The 16,576-nt window shown below is 48.9% G+C and overlaps 2 protein-coding genes across 2 annotated transcripts in view; one reads left to right on the forward strand and one right to left on the reverse strand.

The window, feature by feature from the left end:
- Window positions 1–3,641, forward strand: part of Nudt1 (nudix hydrolase 1) — a 7,161-nt gene extending 3,520 nt beyond the window's left edge. Inside the window, exons 2-4 of the mRNA XM_031338522.1 lie at window positions 395–559; window positions 1,278–1,423; window positions 3,327–3,641. Of these exons, the coding sequence (XP_031194382.1) occupies window positions 408–559; window positions 1,278–1,423; window positions 3,327–3,499 (471 nt within the window). The 5' untranslated portion in view covers window positions 395–407 and the 3' untranslated portion in view covers window positions 3,500–3,641. The remainder of the gene's footprint in view (window positions 1–394; window positions 560–1,277; window positions 1,424–3,326) is intronic.
- A 3,460-nt stretch (window positions 3,642–7,101) lies between these two features.
- Snx8 (sorting nexin 8) overlaps window positions 7,102–16,576 on the reverse strand; it is a 48,747-nt gene continuing 39,272 nt past the window's right edge. Inside the window, exons 8-11 of the mRNA XM_031338523.1 lie at window positions 13,716–13,784; window positions 12,042–12,188; window positions 11,627–11,776; window positions 7,102–8,483 (exon numbers count right to left, since the gene is read on the reverse strand). Of these exons, the coding sequence (XP_031194383.1) occupies window positions 8,370–8,483; window positions 11,627–11,776; window positions 12,042–12,188; window positions 13,716–13,784 (480 nt within the window). The 3' untranslated portion in view covers window positions 7,102–8,369. The remainder of the gene's footprint in view (window positions 8,484–11,626; window positions 11,777–12,041; window positions 12,189–13,715; window positions 13,785–16,576) is intronic.

Consider the following 16,576-nt stretch of genomic DNA (forward strand, 5'->3'; position numbering starts at 1 on the left):
CCCAGTGAGGGGCTGGGGTGTGGCTCAGTAGTAGAGCCCCTGCCTAGAATCCCCCAGTGAGGGGCTGAGGTGTGGCTCAGTGGAAGAACACTAGCCTAGTATGCTCAAGGCTTTGCATTCCATCCCCAGCTTTGTAAATAAATAAATAAATAAATAAATAAATAAATAAATAAATAAAAATATAAATGAAAGGAAAGGGGACCTTAAAGGCACATTTGTACATGCCCTGTTAAGCCACAGGGTGTATCCTGTGACTGTGTACTTACCAGTAGGCTATATCATCCACCTCTCCCAGACTGTATCTCCCTCCCACCTGGCCACAACAGTGCACATATGATGCATTCTCTAACAGACCACAGGCCAATCAGACCCCATTTTCTGATCCTCTTCACAGGACCCAGGAAACCATGAGCACCTCCAGGCTGTATACCCTTGTGCTGGTGCTGCAGCCTCAGCGAGTTCTCCTAGGCATGAAGAAGAGGGGCTTTGGTGCTGGCCGCTGGAATGGCTTCGGGGGCAAAGTGCAGGAAGGAGAGACCATTGAGGATGGGGCTAAGAGGTGAGGAAGAGGGAAATCTGACTACTGAGCCAGTCTGGCTGGGGATAAAGTCTAAGAGAGTAGGAAATATACCCTTGAGATTGACAGATGCTATGTAGACCAAGCCAGCCTTGAACTCATGGAGATCTACCTTCCTTTACTTTCAGAGGGTTAGATTATAGGCATGGGCTTCTATGCCTGGCTTTTAAATTTTAAGGGTCTGGGGTTTTTGCTTGCTTGTTTGTTTGTTTTGCTTTGTTTTGTCTTTAATATGCATTGGTGCTTTACCCACATGTACATCTGTATGAGGGTCCTAGATCCACTGGAACTAGAATTACAGTGTGAGCTGCCACGTGGGTGCGGGGATTTGAACCCCGGTCCTCTGGGAGAGCAGTCAATGCTCTCAGCTGCGAAACCTCTTCTCCAGCCCCCTTAAAGGGTCTTTCTACGTATTCCAGGTGGCCTTTAATTATGTAGCCCAGGTTGGTTTCAAACCCCAAATTTCCATGCTTCAGCCTCCTTAGTGTTGGGATTATAGGTGTGCGATACCATGTCTGAATTTATGAAGTTCAAGTTAATTCCTCAACTGGTTATAGCAACGCCTCTGCATGATGTCCTCCTGGAATTCGCAGATGACAGGTCCTGGGGCTGCAGTCTCATGGGCCTACCCCTGTAAGCATGGACACCATGCTCATGAGGTAGCTAATGCCATATCCTTTCTTACTTGTCTCCGCTCCAGGGAGCTTCAGGAAGAAAGTGGTCTGAGAGTGGATGCACTACACAAGGTGGGCCACATCTCATTTGAGTTTGTGGGTTCCCCCGAGCTGATGGACGTGCATATCTTCTCTACTGACCATGTGCACGGGACACCCACAGAGAGTGAAGGTGAGCCATGGGCAGGGGAGGATTCCCAGACTCACTTGCCTGCCTAGGGGAAAGGAATCTGCCCTTGCCAAGTATAGGCCCCCACTCTGCCTGCCTTCCTATGTTTGCTTAGCGTCTGAACCAGGGGGCAGCCAGGCAAAGCAGCCTTGTAGCCTGGGCACCAGTCCATTTCTTTTACTTCACAGAATATGGAAATCAGCCAAATATTGGTACACGCATTTTTATCCCAACACTTGAGAGGAATAAGCAGGGTATCTCTGTGAGCTCAAGGCCAACCTGATCTACACTGTGAGACCTTGTTTCAAAAAAAAAAAGGAAGAACCAGGTGGTAGTAGTGCATGCTTTTAATCCCAGCACTCACAAGACAGAGTCAGGCAGATCTCTAGAGCATGGTCTACATGCCTGGTCTACAGCATGAGTTCCAGTTATGAAGTCAGAGCTACACAAAGAAACCCTGTCTTGAAAAAAAAAAAAAATAGAAGGGAGGGGAGGAGGAGGAGGGAGGGAAGGAAGAGGAGGAGGAAGAGGAGTAGCACCTGCAGCAGCTGGGGTGTGGTTCAGTTGGCAGGAGGCTCGATTAGCAAGCACAAAGACCTGAGTTCCATCCCCAGCAGTGACATGAACCATGTGTTGTCTGCAATCCCAACATAGATTAGGTCTCAGAAACAAGTAAGAAAATAAGTGGGTTTGTTGAGGCACCTCCATAATCCCAGCATTGAGGAGGAAAGACTGAATGGGTGGTAACACTGGGCTACAGAATGGGTTCTAGGCCTGAACTACATAAAATAATCCCGTGAAAACCAAGAGATGGTCATGAAGATGAGCTATAAAATTAGACCAGGCTCCTCTCTCAGATAAGCCAGCTATAGCAGTGTACAGTGATAATCCCAGCACTGTGAAGCTGAGTCAGGAGAATTGCCACAAATTCAAGACTAGCATGGGCACCATACTCAATGCCAGGTCATCCAGAGCTCCAAAGAAAGTCCCTGTATCCAAGAAAATAAAGCAGGCATGGTGGTGTCGCACACCTGTAAACTCAGCAACCAGGAATCTGAGGCAAGAGGACTGCCACTCATTCCAGACCAGCCTGGGCTCCAGGGTGGAAGTCCTGTCTCAAACATCTCCAGAGGATGGGGAGATAAGGGCTCAGAGGTAAAGAGCACTTGCTCTTGAAGAGGACCCATGTGCTAGTACCCAAAGGGCTGCTCACAATGTCCAGAACTCAGTTCCAGGGGATCTGATGCCCTCTTCTGGTACCTGTAGGAACTGCAGGCATGCAGTATGCAGGCAAATTTTTTTTTTTTTACAAAATGTTTAAAGCAGGGATAATATTAGAAAGCTAGTTCAGCAGTTAAGATCACATACTCCTCTTCCAGAGAACCCACATTTGATTTCCAGCACACATCAGGTGGCTGACAACTAGTTAACACTAGCTTCAGAGGGATCCAATGTCTTCGGCCTCTATGGGCCTACACCAACACACAGACAGACGTATATGCAGTTAAAAATAATATAAAACCTGTCAAATTTTTTTGATAAATAACCACCACCAAAAATGTCCAAACAGCTAGAGAGAGATTTCAATGGTTAAGAGCACTCACTGGTCTTCCAAAGGATCCACGTTTAGTCTCCAGCACCTGAACTAATCTGTGTGTGACTGGCTCTTAGGCCAGCTCCTCTTCTGGCCTCCTCTAGTACCCACACACTTGTGAAATTCGTTCACACAGGCATATTCAGATCCATAACAAAGCTGTGTTCAAGACCAGCCAGGGCTAAATAGTGAGCCCATATCTCAAACAAAACAACATCTCCAAACAGGTACTCACACAGATCCAGGGGTAATCCCTCTCAGGGCAGCTGAAATCTATGTTCTTCCTCTTCCCCCTTACCCCACCCCATCCAGAAATGCGCCCTCAGTGGTTCCAACTGGACCAGATCCCCTTTGCTGACATGTGGCCCGATGACAGCTACTGGTTCCCACTTCTGCTTCAGAAGAAGAAGTTCTGTGGGCACTTCAAGTTCCATGATCAGAGCACCATCCTTGATTACTCACTGCGCGAGGTGGACGAATTCTGACACGAGGTCTGGCTGGTTCTGGCCACTCAGGTTGCTTGCTACGCAGCCACAAGCAGGGGCTGGCATTTTCTGTTTGCAAGGTGTTGGGATTGAAATGTGAAATGTCACCAATAAACTAATATGTTTGAATTCTTTATCCCCACCTACTGGTCATGTTTTAGAAGGTTGTGGCACCTTTGGGAATCAGAGCCCTGCTGGTGAAACTGAGTCACTGGGGGTCAGAGAGATAGATGGGCCTTAAGGCTTTATAAGTGAGCACTACTTCCTGTCTGCTCATACTCCTGCTACTGTCTTATCTTCCACAATGGACTGTATCCCCTGATGAATGAGCCAAAATAAACCGTTGCTCCCCTAAGCTGCTGTGTGACTACAGCATCAAGAAGTGGTACGCTGGATAGGAGAGTGAGATCCTATCAGGCACCCAGACAGCCAATTCTTTGTCTTGTCCCACACACTACCCCACACAGGCTGGACAGACACCAAAGATGGTGTCTTTTCATCCAGGAGTAGCAGTCTAAATGGAAAAGGAGAATCTGAAGTGCTTGGTGGGAGCAGGATGCTAGGCAAGAGCAGGCACCTGAAGAAAAACTGCAGAAAGCTGTGTACCATTGAGAGAAGCTAGAGCTGTAGGTCTCGAGAGCAAGATAAGTATTCCTCTGGCAGGCGGTTGGACTGCCAACTAGGACCTGGACTCTAGCTAGGAGCTGGTCTGACTGAAAGGCTTTGTCCAGGGGGTTATATAGACAGACACAGATGAGGCCTCCTAGGCTGCCTGGTGAGCAAATCTGGTAAAGATAACCAATCAGGGGAGCCTACAAAGCCTGACTGAGACAACCCGCTAGAGGATTCACAACCAGATCATGGCTGCATTCCCCATTTAGTGCATTACCAGTGTTGCCTTGATGGCTATAGTGAAGCAGGTACTCCCCCAATATGAGGGGTGGAGAAGCCAGGACTTCCAGGCTGCTCAGAACCTCACAATGTGGGTGATTGTCAGTGGAAAGCATGCTGTTCCACTTCATGCTGAATCTTAACTGTTCCTAACTACTTCACAGAAAATATTTCTCCCTCAGGAAGAGGGAACCTTTAAGGAAAGCCCAAGAGGAGGGCTGGACCAATGGGTCAGCAGTACTGCTCTTAGAGAAGGCCAGAGTTCAGTTCCCAGCACCCACAGCAAGCAGCTCATAACCATCTGTACCTCCAGCTTCAGAGATGCTGGCACACTCTTCTGGCCTCCACCGGCACCAGCACTCTCGTGCACATCTCCTATATACATACATATATAGTATGTATATTGTATGTGTGTGTGTATATATATATATATATATATATATATAATTTACAATATACATACACTCACATACTATATCATGATCCTAAGCCAAATACATTGTTAGCTGAAACTCCCTAAACCTAAAGGGGCCGAGATGTAAGTGCTGAAACAGAGGCATTGCTGCAGCCCCTCCTTGGATTCATTTTTGATTAGGTTCACAGAATGGGGGTGACATGCATGTGAGTACAGGTACCATGGAGGACAGGTGGCAGTTCCCCTGGAGCTGAAGTTCCAGGACCTTGGGAGAGACCTGGCGTGGGTACTAGAAAATCTCAGGTCCTAAGAACAGGAGCCATCTTTGCAGCCCCTATGATATCAGTTTTAACAGTCAACTTGACATAACTTACAATCACCTGAGAAGAGCATCTCAGAGAGGGGCTGTGTACATCAAGATGGTCTGTGGACATGTCTTGAGGATTATCTTGATTATGTTAACCGAAGTAGGAAGACCTGCCCACTGTGGGTGGCATGATTCCCTAGCAAAGGAATCTTGAACAACATGAGAGTAGAGAGCAAGCCGAGCACTGGAGTGCATACTTTGTTTTTTTAAAGATTTATTTATTATTATATGAAAGTACACTGTAGCTGATTTTGGACACACCAGAAGAGGGCGTCAGATCTCATTATGGGTGGTTGGGAGCCACCATGTGGTTGCTGGGACTTGAACTCAGGGCCTTCTGAAGAGCAGTTGGTGCTCTTACCCGCTGAGCCATCTCTCCGGCCCGTTTTTTTTTTTTTTTTTTTTTTTTTTAAGATTTATTTATTTTATGAGTACACACCGTAGCTGTATACATAGTTGTGAGTCTTCATCTGGTTGTTGGAATTTGACTTTTAGGACCTCTGCTCACTCTGGTTGGTTCCGGCCCAAAGATTTATTATTATACATAAGTACACTGTAGCTATCTTCAGACATACCAGAAGAGGGCGTCAAATCTCATTACTGGTGGTTGTGAGCCATCATGTGATTGCTGGGATTTGAACTTAGGACCTTTGGAAGAGCAGTCAGTGCTCTTAACAACTGAGCCATCTCTCTAGCCCTTGTTTGTTTTTTTTAAAAACATTTATTTATTTATTGTGGTGGCCCTGCTGATTTCATGGAGGAATCTCAACTGACAACAGAAACAGCTACTCGACCCGACTCACCAGGGGTTTGGAGCCAGCCCAGAGATTAACCAGAACCAGAAACACAGCTTTCAAAGAAGCTGGGACTTTGATCTCCCTTCCTGTCCTGGAAGCCTTTGCCTGGGATTCCTAGCTTTGATTTGCCCGCTTTTCCGTTCTCACCTAGTTGCTATATACATACCTGTGTTGCCTCTAAGTATAAATATTCCGTTTCACTAAGTAAAGATTACACCTCGATAAGAACCCTTTCCTGGTGTCATGTCTCTTTGTCTCCCCTATCACCCATTTATTTGCAGGACCTCAAGTTCCCGTTCGTAGATCACCCACGGAACGAAGTGAAGCTGCAGGACGGTTTCCTTCAATTTATTATATGTAAGTACACTGCAACTGTCTTCAGACACCTCAGAAGAGGTAGTTAGATCTCATTATGGATGGTTTTGAGTCACCATGTGGTCGCTGGGATTTGAACTCAGGATCTTTGGAAAAGCAGCCAGTGCTCTTACCTGAGCCATCTCACCAGCCCAGCATACTTTGATCTATTCTCTGCTTACCTCTGGATGCAATGTGCCCAGCTGGCTCAAACTCTTACAGGATGGCTTCCCACTTCCCACTGTATTTCTTCTGTTGGGGAATTTCATCACAGCAATAGGAAATGCACTCAACTAATCCAGCTCCAAAGACCAATCAAAGAAATGATTCTGCAAAGGCTGAGCAAGCCAGTGAGTTTTCTGGGGTTACTTACAGGAATGTAGCTTAGCTTGTAAGAGTAGGGACTCTTCATACAGCGACCACAGCATGGGCAAGAACTGGAAATACAGCCCAGGAGTTCTGTATTATGCAGGGCACTCATCAGGTTAGTCTCCTCCCTTATCAACTGTCACTTCGGGCACCACCTCAGGGAGGGGCTTTGTGAATTGTGTACTTTCCAGATTTCTGAGACTTGTAAACTTAAATAGATTTGCTGGGTCTGAGGAACCTCCCTCCAGCAGGAAGCTATGCTGCTATATCCAGGAAGCTCCCATACCACACTCCCCCACAGGGATCACCAAGGTAGGGGCAACTGCCCATCCTAACTTAAGACTCTGTTTCCAAGACACATCTGACTGTTTGTGGGGTTCTGGAGAGAAACTGCTGCGTGGAAACCATCTGTAAACACTTCCAGTTTATTGGGTGTGGCAGTAACTAATTCCCGCAGTCCATAAAGTGCTTCATTCATCGAGCCGAACCCCACAGCACCAGCTTCTTGACTCCCTTAGCCCAGAGCCCACACAGCAATGTCCCAGAGCCCCACTACCCCTGTCTAGCTTCTTCAGCCAGGCTGGCTAACAACAGGTAAGGAGCACCAAAAAATAATAATAATAATAATAATAATAATAACTCTTCCCTTCACTCCCACTGTGACGGCCCCAGGACTGTCCAGCTAAGGCTACAGCCGGGCCCCACTCGCCCAGGACAAGGGACAAGCAGGCGGGAGAGCTAGTGATACTTGTGCTTCTCCATCCTTCTGGCAGCCCCAAGCATGGCTGTGGCACAACACAGGCTCAGACAGAGGGATGCCCAGAAGGGTACAGGGATCTTGGGTCCTTCGACCCCTGGGAGTAGAACCTCAAGTCTGGAGTCAGGCACCCACAGCCCAGTCAGGGAAAGACTATGTGAGAAAAGGCAGGCTCTGTTCCAGGCTTGGGGGCCCTGGAGCAGTACAGTGCAGGGGCAGGTGAGTGGGCCGGTAAAGGAAACAGCTCACATCCACGTGGAACCAACAGCCTGAGGCCTGGGCACCCAACAGGGATGCTCATCTCCAGTGCTTCTCCACAACCCCTCCTCACTCCCATCCTCCAAAACCCAACACAAAAAAGATCCTGAGCCTTCATCCACTGCGGACCTTGACAGGCCCTGGACCAGAGCTCCAAGTATCGCACTAGAGTGAAATATGTCCTCCAAAGCTCCAACCACTGCACACTCAACTCCCTCCTGTATCAGACCTCCACCTGGCCTCAAATACTCCTCGAAGAATGTCTGCAGGACCTAGTCTAGAGTTATGTCCTACCCTCAGACTGACCAGCTCCTTGCCAGGCCACAGGGCAGGCCAGTCCTCCCATTCCTTTGCTGCTAGGTTAACCTCTAGGCTCCCCTAGACACCACTTACTGGGTACAAAAGGCCCTTAGCACTGTGGACACGGTATAATCCAGTCCAAAGCACCCTAATTTCCCACTACCGACCTGATCAACAGGCCAAGGGGCAGGCTGGGGGCACAAAGACCTCCTACAACAGAAACAGGGAGACACACAGCCCACCAGCACAGGCCACAGGCAGCTCAGGGGAACGGCTGCTGCCTGGAGGGAGTCAGCCAGGAACACACTGTTTGCAAAGAGGTTTTAGTGAGGCCACAGGGAGCTCTGTTGTGGGCCTTGCCACTAGTGGGGACACACGCCATCCTCCTGCGGGGAGCGCGGTGGCGTCAACACACTGTGAGGTCCAGCAAAGAGGCAGCTCAGCTTCGGCTTCAGGTCATTCCATACCTTGCTCATCTGCAAGAAAGGAAGAAAGGGAGTTAAGGGGGGTGGCCACAGCCTGGTCCGTGACAAGTCGGTTCCCATTCCTTATCATCTGGTGGCATGAACATGAGAGCCCTCACATCACACTGTTATACATCTGAAAGGGAAGACAAAATCACCCATTCTCTCAATGTTGGCCCATCCTCCAGAGGCAAAGCAGGGAGATTACAAGTTCCAGGCTAGCCTGGGTTACATAGTGAGACCTAAAAATCAAAAACCAGAGCTGGGATATAGCTCAGGATTAGAATTAGCTTACCAAACCCACAGGAGACCCCAAGTTTGATCCTCGGCACCCCACACAGAAACTTAAATTTGGTAGGTGTTATATAACAGAGGATGACTTTGAACTCCTGATCCCTCCGCCTCCATCTCCTGGGTACTGGGATTACAGGTGAGCATATGTGGTACTGGGGGTGGAACCCTGGGCTTTGTGCACACTCAGCAAGCTCTCTACCCACTGAGAAGGTTTACCGGCCTGGATGCTGTGAAAGCTACTGAGCAGCCATCATGTACCACCCCCCAAACCCACAAGTCAATGCCCCCTAACCTACCTCTGCTCCTTGATGAGAAGGGCCAGATGTAATAAGCTCAGCTTCTACCAATCCTCATTACAGATTCTGCCAAGTAGTGACAGCTCTATTGGTCTAATCACGACACGCAGGCCAAGATTTGAAAACTAATGTAGTTGTACCTTCATGCCATTTCTCAGACCTTGGAACCACACAAGTCAAAAGAGGTCCCAAGGGCAAAGGAAGCAGCTCTGTTGGCAGAACGCCTGGCTGGCATGCATGAAGCCCTGAGTTTGAATCCCCAGCCCCAGGTGAGTCAGGTGTGTGTGGCATGTGCTCATCATCCCAGCACTCAGGAGGGTGAGGCAGGGTATCAAAAATTCACGGTCTGGCCTTCAAGATGGCTTGGCAGGTAAAGATGCTTGCTGCCAACTTGATCACCTAAATTCAGTCCCTGTAACCCACATAGAACAGACCACTAAATGCCCTCTTAGAGGAGATGAGGCTCCCAGGCAGCAGGAGACACCAGAACCAATTGGAAAACCAAGGAAGTACACCTAGGGAAGATGGGTGGGTGCAGGGGGGAATGGGGACGGGGTGGGGTGCTATATGGGGCTAGCACAGCAGATGTCACCAAATTAGCCCTCCAAATCCTATTCAGAGTAACCCATCTTGCCACCAGCCACCGTTTAGTCACATGCCAGGCTTTAGTCACAACCAAGCAGGCTGTCTCTCTCAAGGGTGGATAGTATTTTCCTTTTTTTGAATTTATTTTTATTTTCTATGCACTGTTGTTTTGTTTGCAGGTGAGTCTGTGTAAAAATGTCAAAATTGCAAGAGCCGAAGTTATAGACCATGGTGAGATGCCATGTTGAGGATTGAACCTGGGTCCTTCAGAAGAGCAGCAGCCAGTGCTCTTAACCGCTGAGCCATCTCAGCAGGTTGGATAGTGGTTTCTAGACCTGAAGAATCCTGACAGGGTAAGAACAGACACACAGCTCCTGCTGGCTCTGACTTTAGTGCTCTGAAGCCAGATTCATGGTAAACCTGGGCGGGCTGAGGAGATGGCTTATGGGTAATAAGAGCTCGGATGCCCAGAATCCGAGTAAATGTTAAGTGGATAAAGGGAGACAGAAGATCCCTGGGCAAGCTGGATAGTTAGCCTAGCGGAATCAGTGAGCTCTGGGCTCAGGGTAACTGCAACTCTGCCTCAATATATGAGGTAAGGAATGATCCAGGGAGACTACCCACATCAACACACAACCTCCACACACGCCACAAATATATGCTCTTGCACATGCATATGTGCTCATATACATGCAAACATTTATACACACATACACATATAACACATATTCATAAAATGTGTTATGGGGAGGGAGTGAAAAGAAAATGGCTGAACGTGTAGAAGTACACACAACTTTAATCCCAGCACTCAGGAAGCAGAGGCAGAAGGATCATGACCAGCCAGGTCTAACTATATAGTGAGATCTTGTCTCCAAACTGGGCAGGATGCACTGGAAGTTACAGCACTCGCTGCTCTTACAGACCATGGGTTTGGTTCCCAGCACCCACACGGCAGCTCACAACTATCTGTATATAACTCCAGTTCCAGGGCCAGGGGAATCTGACACTTTCTTCTGGCCCCTGTGGACTCCTGCAGACATGTGACACCCATAAACTTACACATACACATAATGAATTTTTTTTGTTGTTTTTGTTTTTGTTTTAGAGACAGAGTTTCTCTATATATGCCTGGCTGTTCTGGAACTCACTCTGTAGACCAGGCTGGCCTTGAACTCAGAAATCCACCTGTCTCTGCTTCCAAAGTGCTGGGATTAAAGGCGTGGGCCACCACTGCCCGGCGAATAAATATTTTTTAAAGGTTTAAAATCGGGTCTTAGTTGTTGTGGAGTTGATAACTTAGGAGAGGAAGTGCAACTCTCTGCAAACATCCACCACTCTATAAGTAGCCCTCTCCCCCAAGAACTATTTTTACTCATCACAATGAACTCCAATGAGTAATTAACTGGGCTGTTATGACAGCTGGGGGCAGGTATTAGTTTTACATCCCCTAGGTCCCCCCACAAAAAAATCACACACACAAAAAACTCACACACTGTCTTTGAAGTGCTACCTCAGTTCCTGCTGGAGAGAGGGAGCAAGGGTGGGAGACATGAGCTCAGGCCTCTGCACAGCATAAGCATCCCAGGGCTTCCCATGACTCGGTCATGATTCTCCCACCCCATCCCTCCCCCTCCAGCAGCCACATCTAGAGGCAGCTAAAAGGACGTGCACGTAAGTCCTCGGTGTTCCCAGCCACACTAACTCCCACCACCTGTTTCTCTCAGCTGTAGGGCCTAGAGAGTCTCCATGCTTTTCCTGACTCCTGGAGTTCTCCTAAAAGGAATGAACTTCCTGATGTCTCTCTGATCCCACCCATAAGTCTTCAATGTCACCCTTCTGGCCACACAAGAGGTTGGAGGACTAGGAACTGTCCAGGCCAATGGGTATCAGCTCCATTCTGAAGGTCACTGGCTGCAGGCAACAGGCCAGCCACCTGAAGACAGGCTGGCATTAGTGACAATGGGGGCAGGGGTGACTTACCTCCTTGTGCCCTTGGATCTGGGAGTTCACAAAGGCCCCCAGGATGTGTGAGGTGAGTGGCAGGTAGACATGGACGAGCTGTGTCTCCTGGTGCAGGCAGTACAGGGAGAAGTAGTTTCGGAGTTCCATAGTCTGGATCACATTCTCCTGCTGCAAGCAGAGAGCCAATCTGTGCACCGGACCCTCAGATGTGGTACAGAGCATCTGCTTTGAGCTTGGGTGCTGGTCTCTGTCCTCACATGCACAGGAGTGAATACCAGGCAAATACACAGCTGCTGAGCACCTGGGACAGCTCCCACCTCTCCCACACCACAGCCCTGATCTGTATTACCCACAATTCCTGAGCTCAGAGCAACTCCAGATGCCAATCCACCTGCAGCCCACAGCTGCTCCCTGATACCTGCCTGCTGCTCACCTCCACGATTCGTGACTCCAGCTGCTCCACAGACTCGGGCTCTCGGCCATGTGCTGCACTCATCATCTGCCTCTTCATCAGGCCATACTTGTGCAGTGCCCGCTGATGCTTGTGAAGCACGCCCTTCTCATGCCTCTCACACAGGTCCTTCAGGGAGAGAGGCATGCTCACCTACTGCAGCCAACCCTAAAGGGACCCAGAGCCCAGAGGAGCTGAGACCTTCTCAAAGCTCCCACCCCCCATCTTAAAGTATGCCAAGGAGAGAGCAGAGGCAGTTAGAAGGGCTCACACTGACAGGCAATGAGTCACCTGGGCCCTTGGGAGGACTGGCTTTTCCTATTCAGAAAGAGGAAAGAGTCCAACAGGGCTGAGGAGTGGTGACGGCGTGGGGAAGGGGAGAGCAAGATGGCTTTGTGGTAAAGGCCACTTGCTGCCAAGCCTGATGATCTGAATTTGAGTCCCAAGAACTACATGGTGGAATGCAAGAATTGACTCCTGTAAGTTGTCTTCTGACCTCCATGCGCGCGTACACACACACACACAAATTAATGTAATTAAATAAGAGAGACAAACAGTTACATATACACTCTGGTTCAGAGCTGAGCCCCATTCAGATCCTATGTGGCTCAGGTTAATCTGTGCACTACCCCAGGCCCCTAAGGAAAATGAATCTCCCTTTAAAGAAGGGATCTGTATCATCTAGGGCCCTGCAGCAGCTCCAAACCTCAGACTACTAATATTAACCGACTTCAGACAGCTAGTATCTCACTGGTAGTAAGACAGTGTGCCCAAGAAAGAAGAGATACTGACATCAATTAGTGGGGCCCTCAACCCCAAACAGGAACCTCACAGGAGGCCAGGTACGGTGGTGCATGTTGGAAACACAAGGCCCTGAACAACAGAAGCCACATGATACCAGCCCAGTCAACAGAGCAAACTCTTCCAAAACCTTCCCTGTAAACTCTGGGCTGGCTTTCCTGGAGCTCTTCCATAGTAAAGGTTTCTCTACTTGCCTTGGCAGTGGGCTCAGCCTGGCTTCCTGGAGCCCTCACCATGAAAAGTGGCAAAGCCCCTGTGTGAGGCTTACAGAGAGCCCCAGGCACTTCTAGGGAACCTGACAGTCACAGATACTCATGTATCTTGGTTCCTACCACACACTGCAATCATCTATCTCCCCTTCAACTTGGGAGCTTCCTGGGGTGCTAGCAGGAGTCCTGAGCCAGCCTAGGAGACCTTCTCAGACAGGTTTGTTTCCCTCTGGTCGTATGTGCAAATCCCCATCTTGAAGCAGAGAGAGCACCTTTGATGACGCCCATGAGCTCCTCATGAGATCAGGTCTGCTAACACTCCCTCATGGAGGAAGGGAGGCATAGGATCTCCAAAAGATCAAGTAAGAGGTAAAGACTGAATGCGGAGGAAGACCACACACTAGGGTGCAGCCACCTGTGAGCCACCCCTGCTTCTGGGATCAGGTCTAGTAACCTCACCAGCTGGTGTAAGCAGAATCCCCTCTGCTCTATCAGTGCCTTATCTCCAGGAACAGACACTTCTTTACAGTCTTCCCAGGAAAGTCAAACAAATCACATGACAGCCAGTCCCTGCCCTGCAGAGCCTTGCCTTCACACCATCAAACAATCCCAAGGTCACTGTCAGATAGACATGTTGGAGACTCACTTTGTAGGACTGCAGCAAATCCAAGAAGAGGTTCAGCTTCTCCACTACATCATGCTCCTCCTTCTTACCCTAGGAACAAGGATGAGTTAATTGACACACAACACCCAGGACCCAGCGCCCCCTGAAGACCTCACTCCCGCAACCACAACCTGGCAGCTCTCCTCCTCGAGCCACCAGCCCAGGCTTCAGGAGGGCCTAGTTTCACGGAGAGCCCTGCAGGTGAAGGCAGAGATGTTCTCAAACCTGGAGGTTATGAGGACAGTGCAGCACCCTCTCCACTGATATGTCTCCTTCAGGCTTTCCACATGCATTCTCTCACAGGCACAACAAAGCCATTCTTCATGCTGGCCCCAGCTGCTCTGCCCAACACTTCTCTTTGAAGCTATACACGTCCAAAGGGGAAACAGATGGAGGAAGGATGCTGGGAGAAAGGCACTTTAACAGTAGGGAAAGAGGTCTGGAAAGGGGATATGGGGAGAACAGAGAGGCACAAAGGACCTGATATGAGAGAGGCGTGAGTGGAGGAGTGAACCCAGAAATTCTGCTACTTCCAGGTAGCACAGGGTAAAGAAAGAGCCACACTGGAAGCCAAACCAGGAGAGGATGGGATGGAGGATACAGGCTTAGGACTTTGTACAGAGGCAACACAACAGCTGTGACATGCAGAGAGACACACAGACAGGCCTGTTAGTACATCTGGCAACGAAAGGAAAGCCTAGTGCTGAAACTCATCCATGGCACCCTGGAGACAAGAAGGAGAAACAGTGGCCCAGATGCTGCCTGGCCTCCAACATACATGCCACTGAAGCACTCTGAGACACAGTGATAGCCATGTGCATATGCCTATGTGTATACACATACACATGTCCCAGCCAACACATGCCTAAGGCTCCTAGTACTCCAGCTGTAGCCAAGAAATCTATGCTCACCACACCAGCTGTACACCGACTTGTGCACGCAGAACCATGTAGGGAAGAGGCAGCGGAAGACTGACAGAAAATGAAGACATTTTCATGGAAACACAGGAACTGGGTAAGTCGGGCGTGGCCATCTCAGGGAGACTCTGGAATGTCCCCTTAAGCTTCAGTCTACTAAATCATGAGGTTCCCAGGTAATTCAATCCCACGCCTGCAGCCAGTTGAGATACTATGTAACAAGTTCCAGGAAAAGAACAGGGGAGCCAAAGGTGTTCCGAGGAAGGAGAGAAGCTCAGAGAGGCAGCACAGACAGCAAAGTGCTTCCCATGCAAGTGGGAGGGCCTGAGCTCGGATTCCCAGCACTAACATAAAGGGTGAGGTACCGTGCTTAATGTAACCCCAGAGCTGGGGAGAGGAAAGCTAGGAGATTGAGGGTTTGTAGGCTATCTGATCTAACTGAATTGGAGCAACCCAGGTTCAGTGAGACACCCCATCTCAAAACAAAAATAAGCAGAACAGAAAAAAAGAAAAAGAAAAAGAAAAAGAAAAACAAGATGGAGCCAGGTGTGGTGAACTCAAAAGGCAGAGGCAGATGATCTGTCAGATCCAGCCTAGCCAGGGATATACAGTGGGACCCTGTCCCAAATTAATTATACACACACACACACACACACACTAAAGGTATATATACATATACCTTAAAAAAAAAAATGGAGGAGCTAGGGAGATCGCTCAGAAGTTAAGAACACTTAAGCCGGGCAGTGGAGGTGTGGATTTCTGAGTTCAAGGCCAGCTTGGTCTACAGAGTGAGTCCCAGGACAGCCAGGTACAGGGCTGTACAGAGAAATCCTGTCTCGAAAAACAAAACAAAACAAAACAGAGTACTTGCTAGGCAAGTATGAAGACCTGATCTAAGATCCCAACACTCATATAAAGCTAGGGTAGCCACTTGACAACTGTAACCAGATGCTGTGAGGCTTGTTGGCTACATGCCTGGCTCAGGTTCAGTGAGAGACCCTGTTTCAAGGGAATGATGATGAAGTAAAACTCCCAACACCTCTTCTGACCTCTGCACACATGCACACACCACAAGTTGGCCATGTTGGTGCACACCTGTAATTCCAGCAGTCAGGAGGCCGAGGTGGGAAGAGCACAGTTTCAAGGCCAGGCTTTGCTACAAAGTGAGTAGCAGGTCAGCTTCAGGAACAAAGTGAGAATTCACCCCCTCACCCCAAATCTAAGACCCTAAACTAAGCAAAACAAACTTCCATTAACTTCAACATAAGGACTGGGAGAAATATCCAGGAAGCAGTACATTTCCCCTAAGTTAAGTTTCAATAGAGAAGTCAAAAATGTCAAAGAAACACAGGATTGGGAGGAACCTCAAGCTACTTTTTCACCATCCAGCACTCCAGACACACCAGCTTCAAAATGGAGGCACAGGCAGCTCAATCAGAAATCCTTCCTTGGGAACCTACAGAGCTATCCACCCTGTGCTATGCAGAACCCAACACCCAGACTGAGGGGCTTCCTGCTGAGTCTAGAGAGGCCTGTCCAGTCTCTCTGACAAACAGCTTCATGTATGCTTCTTGAACCCACACTCGTAGGACAGTTACACTGATAAAAGAAAGTAGCCTGGGGCAGGTAAGAGGGCTCAGCAGGGTAGGGCATTCACCGTCAAGGCTGACACCCCAGTTCCATCCCCAGGGCCCACAAGGGTAGAAGAAGAGAACTGACCTCACAAGTTGTTCTCTGGCCTCCACAAGCATGTCATGGCACATGCACGCATGTGTGCACACATGCACACACACACATTTTAAAAAAAAAAAGTCAGCAAGGGCATGGTGCTACAGGCAGTTAATCCCAGCATTTGAAGGAGAAAGGCAGGTGGATCTCGATGAGTCCAGACCATCCAGGACTAAAGGAGGAAAGGAGGGAGGGAGG

Source organism: Mastomys coucha, unplaced genomic scaffold (genome assembly GCF_008632895.1).
Source record: "Mastomys coucha isolate ucsf_1 unplaced genomic scaffold, UCSF_Mcou_1 pScaffold22, whole genome shotgun sequence".
Classification (NCBI taxonomy): Eukaryota; Metazoa; Chordata; class Mammalia; order Rodentia; family Muridae; genus Mastomys; species Mastomys coucha.